At 39.7% G+C, this 9,138-nt stretch overlaps 1 protein-coding gene across 1 annotated transcript; it reads right to left on the bottom strand.

Annotated features, from left to right (window-relative positions):
* Positions 1-562: 562 nt before the first annotated feature.
* Positions 563-8,973, bottom strand: lama3 (laminin, alpha 3). The gene is made up of 26 exons (XM_034147927.1): positions 8,677-8,973; positions 8,068-8,181; positions 7,825-7,937; positions 7,653-7,736; positions 7,373-7,473; positions 6,960-7,004; positions 6,687-6,862; positions 6,486-6,587; positions 6,132-6,222; positions 5,792-5,962; positions 5,270-5,433; positions 5,062-5,178; positions 4,830-4,984; positions 4,597-4,738; positions 4,412-4,502; positions 4,203-4,319; positions 3,954-4,124; positions 3,675-3,826; positions 2,897-3,009; positions 2,523-2,703; positions 1,872-2,018; positions 1,613-1,772; positions 1,378-1,505; positions 1,190-1,283; positions 989-1,096; positions 563-708 (listed from the first exon to the last, which is right to left on the bottom strand). The coding sequence occupies exons 1-26, from the start codon at positions 8,971-8,973 to the stop codon at positions 563-565; spliced, it is 3,480 nt and encodes a 1,159-aa protein (XP_034003818.1).
* Positions 8,974-9,138: the final 165 nt, after the last annotated feature.

Raw genomic sequence — 9,138 nt, 5'->3', positions numbered from 1 at the left:
AGTTTTATAGCTACATTCTTCGTAAATTGCAGTAACTGTTTCTACCCTTCAAGTAGATTCAGAGCATCTTTCCAAACATTTTCCCCAAATCTATCATATTCATATACCATCCAATCATTGCTATGTTTTATGTTCATGTTAAAATGCAAACACAATACTATACAACTGCCTAACAAATACTCATTTTATAATTTAAAAGCCAAGAGATCGTTTTAAACCAAATCATTGCTCAACAGGTGCAGCAACAGTAGCAAAGGGGGGCTTGTCTCATCAAAGAGGATTTTAAATGAAGTTGAATTTGTGATGATGAAAAACTGCTGTGGTGTTAGATAAGTTGGCGTGTTACCCATTCATTTAATCGTTTATTTGGCAGGGACAATGCACAGTAATGAACACTTAAAACAGTCTAATGTGTTAAGCGTAACAGTGCCAGATTTAGCTTTGAGCTAATTTCCAGCCGCAGTCCCTTACATAAAACATTTAAGAAAATTACATTTTACAAACATAGCAAAAACAAAATACATGATATGCAAAAAGTGCAAAATGCATTAATTACAAGTCCTTATTCTTTAGGACATCTATTAATGCTGACAGGGTCAACCACCCTGGATCCCTTCTCAAATGCTACAGGTCTTCTATTCAGCTTCACATTTCGTAAGCAGCCCACAAACGGTGAGGGTACGGGGACTCCCTTCTGCTTTGTGGTCCCTGAATGGAGAAAAAATAAAATCAGAAACCCACATTACGTTTAGCTGACTCTTGTATCCAAAGCGACGTTAAATAAGTGCAATAAACCACAAACAAAAAACAATCAAATCTTAATTCAAATAAAAATGCAATGACAACAGTTGAACTGATTTCCCATTTATTCAAGCAATATTAAAGAAAATAAGTTCGATAATGATTTGACATGCAGTTGAATGAGTACAATGGTCGAATAAAACCAAATATTGTAAAAAAATATCCGGTGAGTTATTTGTTGATTTACCTCCGATGTAAAATGTATCCAGTCCTGTGTAGCCGGATGTGAAGAAGACATTCTTCTGCTCAGACATGGAGTCCATCTGCAGTTTGATAATGTCACGTTTCCTGGACACTGGAGAACAGTAGCATGAGAATCTTAAATTAATAGCTACTCGTGTATCATCACGTTTTTGTAAGGTTGTCAGCATGAGAAGGCATACACTACCTGTTATCACGTGAAACTTTCCATCACAGAGGCTTTGTGGAGGAGTCACTGAGACACTGACAGCACTGTTAGCATCATTTAACTTTACACCCACCTGGTGAAAGATTAAAGTCATATTGTTTGAATGCAGTTGTTCTTGCTAATTCCCTCCTGATCAGCTGGGATTGGTTATTCTAAAAAGGCTTTACCTTGTTTTCCTTTAAGAAGACATTTAGGCTGGTCTTGTGACTTTGAACGTGGAAGAGGAGACCTGTCAGATATTGAGGCCGCAGCTCAAAAGCCAACACAAACTGAGAGCCAGCGTTGAAGTAATTCTCTAAAATAGAAATATTCCTTATTAGATATGAAGTCAGTGTTATGTGTGAGTTAAATTCATACACCAACAAGAGGTAAATTCAGCAGGCACCATGAAGTTTGACAAACCAAAGGCGATATGACCACCACCAAAGTATGTCCCCATCTCTGTGAGCCCATCCAAGCAGGGTAGAGTTTTGTAGCTTCCTTTAGGCTCACCGATAGCTACGTCATTCATTTTGAAATCCCGTATACAACCGATAACACTGTTTATGGTAATGTTGTGTCCCTGAGGGAGAACAGAAAGAGATAAAGGAAAGAAGGTCAACAAATAAGGGAAAAATGGCTGTCTAACAGTCAATCAGTGACTCAGAGGTGTAATACAAACCTTTGTATATCCCTTGATATCCCCTCCCAGATACACAGGGTTGTGAAAGTCTAAAGACGATCCTTCATTGTTTGGCAGGTGTCCATCAGTCACACGGATCCCATCGACAAGCAGATGAAAAGAGCTCTTCTCCACACTGAACTCCACCTGTCACACAGGTAACATGACCCAACAAAAGTTATTCCCCTAAAGATGCCAAACTGATTTTAATTCACAATAAGTTTAAACTTTTAGCAAAAACATAACTAGACAACAAGGGCCGTCAAGCTTTGGACTCCTTCATGTTGAAAATATTTGAAGGTGGTGTGTGAGTGTACTCTGATAGACATTCATACAAAGACTTCTTTTATTATAATAACACAAAGCCATCATGCATATTTTGGATCATTTTTGCAGTGTTGGTTTCAAAAGCAAATCATCTGGAAGCAATGTAAACTCAGCTAGGGAAATGTTAACTCATCTAGTTCAAGCATTAGCTCATCATATAACTACAGCTAATATAATTTGCAAGAGACAGGAAATGTAGACTTCTGTTGTGCAAAAATGAAGACCTAAAATTACTGCAAATGGTGAGTGGTATATTTAGCTCCATTGTAAGCTATGTGTGAGACTGGAAAGTGTTATAGGCTTAGCAACAAAAAAGCCAATTACTCTGTGCCAGTCCCCGTCGCTGCTCTTCTGCTTGTGCTGGATGATTCTGTTTTGCCCGAGGGACATCTTGATCTTGCCATTGGCCATGTAAAGAGCCAGCAGGGGGATGACTCCTCTCCCTGCTGCATGGAGAATCAGCCCTTTGGACAGCTTCGTCTTTACGTCAAGAGAGAAATGAGGCCTGAGACACAAGAGTGAGCTCTCTGTTAATATGAAAGATTAAATAGATAGATAGATTTAAAAGTGTATTAAGGGAGGTTTTATTTGACAACATACCCAAAAGTACACCAAACCAAAACTATAAAATACCCGACCAACACTCATAATTTCCACATCTTCAGAAAGTTAGTTTATTGTTTGTACAACTGCATTACCTGTGATTGAGGTCCTGTTGTGGCAGGATGTAACTGAGCCAGCTGTGCTTCTCATAGAGATGGTACTCTGCATGTTGTGCTTGCCGATGTTTACACTGGCTGCCTGCAGGAGCCTGAATTTGACACATCGCAGAGAAATGCATCACTATTTAATTATATGAGCAGTGGGGTAATTATCATGGTGCTGTAGTAATAATGGCTTCTGTGCTTTCATGGCCTTTTACAACACAGGGGCTGGTAAAAGTGTGTGTGGCGGCAGATATAAACGGCAAAGGCCAAGGACTATGGTAACCTTTTGTGAAAATGAGCTTAGATAAGATAGCTCTGTTCACAGCTAAATAAACATAAATGCTTTTATGTCTTCCTGGTTACTTTTAGCTTTATGTGTCCATTTACTTTGAAAGTGTTGCAAACTAGGAGTCGAGGTTGAAATTATTGTTGCAGATATGGATTTGTGAGAAGATCTTTTGTTGTTGATTTTGCAGATTTTGTCAAACCTGCAATCACATGTTTGGCATATAAACTGATCTGACTTGTTTGACTTAGGGTAGTTATTGTTCAATGGCATTTAAACATTTTCTTGTTTAAAATAGCTGCCTAACACACAGTTGTCGGAAGCGAAAACAATAGGGCAATAGATGGTTACAAGTTTTGTAGAGCAGCTGTTGACTACAGAGTCAGGTGATTGTCTCTGTAGATTAATCACTATGAGAAACACATTTATAGCAGCTTTAAGCTACTGCTGGCAAGAAACCAAAAGTTGAAAAAAAAACGTTACCCTGTGAAGAAAGTGTCTTGTCTCCTTTATAACATCCTTGATTCTCCTGATGCTTTCTGTCATGTTGGCACCAGGAAGCCTCTTCCCGCTGAGAGCCTCAACATCTGTGATTTTGTCCTTTAACACAGGGAGGGCTGTGTTCAAGTTCTTCACTGAACAATCACAGAAAACAAACATAACTCAATGAGATTATTTCAGCTAGATTTCAGTTTAGCAAGATTACATTTATGAAAGCAATATAATTAATAATGTGTCTTTTTTCTGCCATTGAATACTCACATGTCTGGTCTGAATCAACCAAAATATCGTCAATATTCACACTGACATTGGTCAAAGTTAGTTTCTGCACTTCCTGGCTGATGTTCCTGAGTCTCTGTGTTATTTTACTGACTGTGGAGTTAGAGGCAGACGCAGCGTTTTTTGCAGACTCTATGGAGATGCCTGTGTCGTCTGAAATCAAAAGACCATTATAATCCGTTGTTAAGAAGGTACAGTGTGTAATATATTCTTGTCAAGTGATTCTCAAACCTTTTCTGATATTTTTGAGGTTGTCACTGACTGTAGAGATGCCCATTCGCAGTGATTCTCCTTTTTCCATCTTCTTCTTCATGCCATCTTTAAGAATGTTCATTGTCTGGGACTGCACTGTTAAAAAGAAATTAAAAAGGGTTTCAATTTTGTGAATTTAAAAGTAATAAAATGTGTAAGACTTGGTATAAATCATGCATTTCTCGCACTTTTAAGTGTCTCGTTGGCTTCTGTCCACAAATGTGTTGATTTATCTTTGAGTCCTTTGGCCATGTTGACAAGACCTGCCTCCTTTGCATCCTAATCAATAGAATCAGAATAATATCAACATTTCTGCTAATGCTATTTATATTATTTAACATTCAGTCTACATTACTAAAAGCACCTGTGTTACCTTTAGTGCACGTTCAGCCACCTCTCTGCTCTGACTTGCTGCCATCTCTGCATTGTCTTTGGCATTTATGATGCGGTTATAAGCTCCTATACCCAGTTCACTGAGCAGGTCATCACTGATGGTACTAGCATTATGAAGCAATCTGAAATGACAGTGAATTAATATCAGCAGTTGTCTTTAGTGTTAATAGTCATCTTAACACTATATTCACTTTCTTAAATTTCAAAACTTACGGTAGAAACTCTGCTGCCACTCTGCTGAGCTCCTCTGCGTGCTCCTCAGCCTTAGTAACACTGCCCATCGTGGCTTTCATTTGGAAAATGTTTTTTAACTTTTGAAAGAGTTTCCACTTGGCGCCATCTACTTCAGCTGCATGGTTTTCAAATTCCTGCAATTTTCACACAATGAAATCAGATTGCACACTAAAATAGGTGTCTGGTTATTATGCTGGTAGTTGCTGCTTACTTTCTTGGTTTCCTCAAGCATTACAAATATGTTGGTTATATTCTTTAGCAAATCTTTAGTTATTTCTGTCACAGGACGGAGACTCCTTTGTTCTGTCCCCAGCTGAGATTGAAGATGCTGACAAATGATAAACAAACATAAAAACATCAGGGACACCACTCAGCGAGGAATGTATAAGGCTACCAGTGCTAGCTATGTACCACATCACCTCCAGATGTTTTACGGCATTACGACCCCTCCTGTTGAGGGCCTGTGTCGTGTGCACTCTGTCCTCAGCATCTGACAGCAGCTCAGCCATCTCCCTCAGAGCAGAGTCTGAGACCATCAGAGACTCTGCAGTCAGATTTAATGCAGCCTGGTCTGTGGCTGACACTGAGGAAAAAAACACACTTATTATTTTACACGTCAAGGCAATCTACTCTGTTACATTGACATACATTTTCTGGGTTGTATATTATATATATGTTGGAAATGGACCAAACTGTGTTATCAACTTGTTCCTCCATTTCCATTTTTATCTTTGCTATTGTATTACCTCAGCCAATGGGACTTTTGCTAAGCTAAGCTAACCGGCTGTAGCTATACATGTATATAAAAAAGTAAAAGTGGGTTGTATCCAACTGACATTCGTAACAGAACCTTTCTGCATCCTTGTATCCATAAACTGAGCTGTCTGAACATAAGCTCTATGCCAGGAAGTAATCAATGAATCAATTTAGTTGTATCTCACATTTGTGCACGTCCTCCTGTTCTCTGCCATCTCTGTCTCTCTGAGCAGTGCAGCCTTTGTCTCTCATTTCCTGCATGATGCGCTGAGCCTCTTCCATCATCCTGGCTTTGCTGTTTTCAGAGAGAGTAGCAGCCTCTCTGGGTTTCACATCAGTTTGCTGCTTTAATAAATCTGACAGATGGCAATAACAGAAACACTGCTTTTAATGATATATCTGTTGGTCACTTTGGCATCATTATTCCGTCACACAACATCATTGATAAGTCTTTGTTCTTGCCCAACATCTACACAGGGCTGTAATGTCCCGAAAATGTAAAATGATAAACTGATGTAGGCCTACCTTGTATTGCTGCGAGAAGATCCTCTGCCTTCAACTTTGTTTCATTCACATTCTGCACAACCTTCTCCAGATCTGATACGGCTTTTAGTTTCTGAAAGGTTTATCATGAGTAAAAAGTTGTGTCAAGGCTTCTCGTATTCTTTCAGATTAGTTTTTGTACATTACTTGTTATCACTGCATCAAAAAGAAGATAGCTTATTCATTAAACTCAGCAGGACATTAGGTGGCATTGGGAGTATGCCATTGATGCATACAACTACCTCCTGCCTACATTTACAATTTAAATTCAAATAATGCAACAACAAAAGAATTCAGTTTCGTTTTGATTAACTGAGGAGAATTCACTCCAGGTACCTTGTCAGTCAGTTGACTCAATTTGTCTCCGACACTATCCACATCTGCTTCCAGCTGTTCAACCAGGTGTCTCACAGCAGTGCTGTACGTCCAAACCAGATTCTGCCACAAAGGGGAGTTAAAAGTACTTGGAAGTTGTTGCAAACTCTTCGGCAAGCACTTAATAGAAGAAGTTTTAAAGGACTGTTAATTACTACACACAACTGAAACCTGCATCCACTGTATCTCTGTTTCAGAGATGTTGTCCTGCAGGTCGTTCGGCCAGGAAATTGAAGCGGGGCCATCGGTGACGTTCTGCAGCTGCTGCTTCATCAGAGCCAGGACATCATCCAACGTCTCCAAGTCCAACAGTAAGGAGACATTACAGCTGTCACATTCTGTCATCAGACACAAGCATAGAAACACTTTACCACATTTCTGTCATTCTTCCGTGTCAAAAACATGATTGTTAGCCAGACGTCAACGCAAACTCACCATGGCAGTGAGCGCCGCTGCTGCTGTTATCAGATGCGATGCACTCTACTCAAAGAAAAGTGGATTTAATCACAATAATGCTGCAGTTTACTAGTTATGAGCTACTCATCCTGTGAACATTTTATTTTGGAGCTCACAAGTGAATTTTTTCAACATAAAATACACAACCAAAAAGATTGGTAACATTATAGAAACATCTAGGTGTATTTTTGGGAGTTTGACCCCTACTAGGGACCAAAAGGCAGGATATCTCGGCAACTTTGATTTTGTCCTCCAACGTTTTGGAAGTCAAACATAAAATCACCTTACCTTTTGAAACATAGAAACTAAAATAAATCACTACTAATGTCTCTCGGTTGGGGAGCTGTTTCTATCAAAACGTTGTCCCTAATTGTGTGAAAATTAATATTTACCTCCAGTCAGAGAATCACAGATGTTCAAGCTGCCCTTGCAATTGCAGGGCTTGCAGCTGCTTCCATGCACCATTGGGTTGCCAAAGTATCCAAACGCACATCTTAAACAGGACAAACAAATCGATTTTAAGCTTAAATAATTTTTGTTTCAGTCCTGTGCCTTGCATTGAGCATTGGAAAATAGGGAATAGGATGCAACATATTGCTGCATTGTTGGTAATCTTGAGGTGTTTATTAGCTTGTGTTGGGTGAGTGTCCGTTTTTTCACCAGCAGACACACCTCTCACATCTGTCTCCACTGTAACCATGTCTGCATACGCAATCCATCTCTCCTGAGCCAATGTCCAGGCAGGCCAGCGCAAAACTGCAAAAAGACACATTTACATCCTAATACTGATTCAGAGCAAAATCAGATGAGCCTGGTTGAGCTACGTAATGAAAAATGATCTTACTTGTTCCATATGAAGGGGCATGGACAGGCACGACAGGTCCTGTTGGCTGCGTCTCCATAGAAACCCTCTTTACAGTGCTCACAGTGGTCCCCAGTGGTGTCAAACTGGCAGTTCTGGAGGTTAAATCAAACACAAAATGAACAACATGTTTTGCCTTTGTGTTGGCCCACAACATTTAAGCTGCTTGTGCTGTAAATAAACACTTGTGTCTGTGTGTGTTTGTGTGTATGAGAGAGCACCAACCACACAGTTCCCTGTTTGCTCATCGCACTTCTTGGAGAGTCCATTGCAGCGGCATGGCACACACTGACCCCTGTATAGTCCCGCCCTCTCTCTGAAGAAGCCAGAGCTGCACTTCTGCACAGAGACAGAGAGATAAACAATAGACTGTAGGATCATCGACACACACTAACACTCACAACCCCACTCACCTATTATAATCATGCTGCAAAGTGATTAACTAAGAATATGTGAATTGTATCTTATTGATTACATATTGTATCAGATGCATTAACTCAGAAAATACATTGTCTCTAATGGTCTTAGTATGTCAGGAAGTGACATGAAGAAACACAGGATTAAGAAAGTGTGTGTTTGTCTAAGTTAGGTCTAGGGTTAAGCTTAGGATGCCATAAAAAAATAAAAACATTTTATTCGTGAGACATTATGAAATGTATGAATAAAGTGATAGTGGCATAATGTCACACCACAATATGATTCACTTTTTGAAAGGGTAGGAACAATTTCAGGTGGAACTTTGAATGATTGCTTGACATTGTTTTGCAGTCTGCCACCTAAGATCTTTATGTGGAAAATAAATATTTTAAAAAATCCAACAAAGCGCTGCATTACCTGAGTGATGGCGCCTGCTGTGTGCTTGCTGAAGGCAGGATCACAGAACTTGTTGGTGCTGTGTGTCTTCTGATAGATCTGACTGTCATGTCTACGCTTTGAGCGTTTCTCAGTAGAGTTACAAACCGGAGCAAAGCAGAGCAAAGATAACCACACTGCACTAAAAAGCAAAGATATTTTCCACTGCATTATAAAGTATTCAGTAAGCCATGTCAGTCTAGCAGTGAAAAAGCCTCCCTCTCCCTCGTAGAGCTCCTCCTCCCAGGTAAACCCTGCAGCAGGTGAACCTTGGAGCATTTTATGTTAGACTTCTGAAGAAAAGCGCGGCAGTAAATCAGGCTCAAGGTTCAGAGGGGTGCGGTTGAACTTGTAAAGAATGATGGAGCATGTATTTGAACAATAATTGGTTGAACAATGCAACATGCAGATCAATAGACAAATAGGCAACTCGTCAGAGAAAAT

Source organism: Trematomus bernacchii, unplaced genomic scaffold (genome assembly GCF_902827165.1).
Source record: "Trematomus bernacchii unplaced genomic scaffold, fTreBer1.1, whole genome shotgun sequence".
Lineage (NCBI taxonomy): Eukaryota > Metazoa > Chordata > Actinopteri > Perciformes > Nototheniidae > Trematomus > Trematomus bernacchii.
The sequence above is the reverse complement of the archived record's forward strand: the minus strand, read 5'-3'. Positions and strand labels throughout refer to the sequence as shown.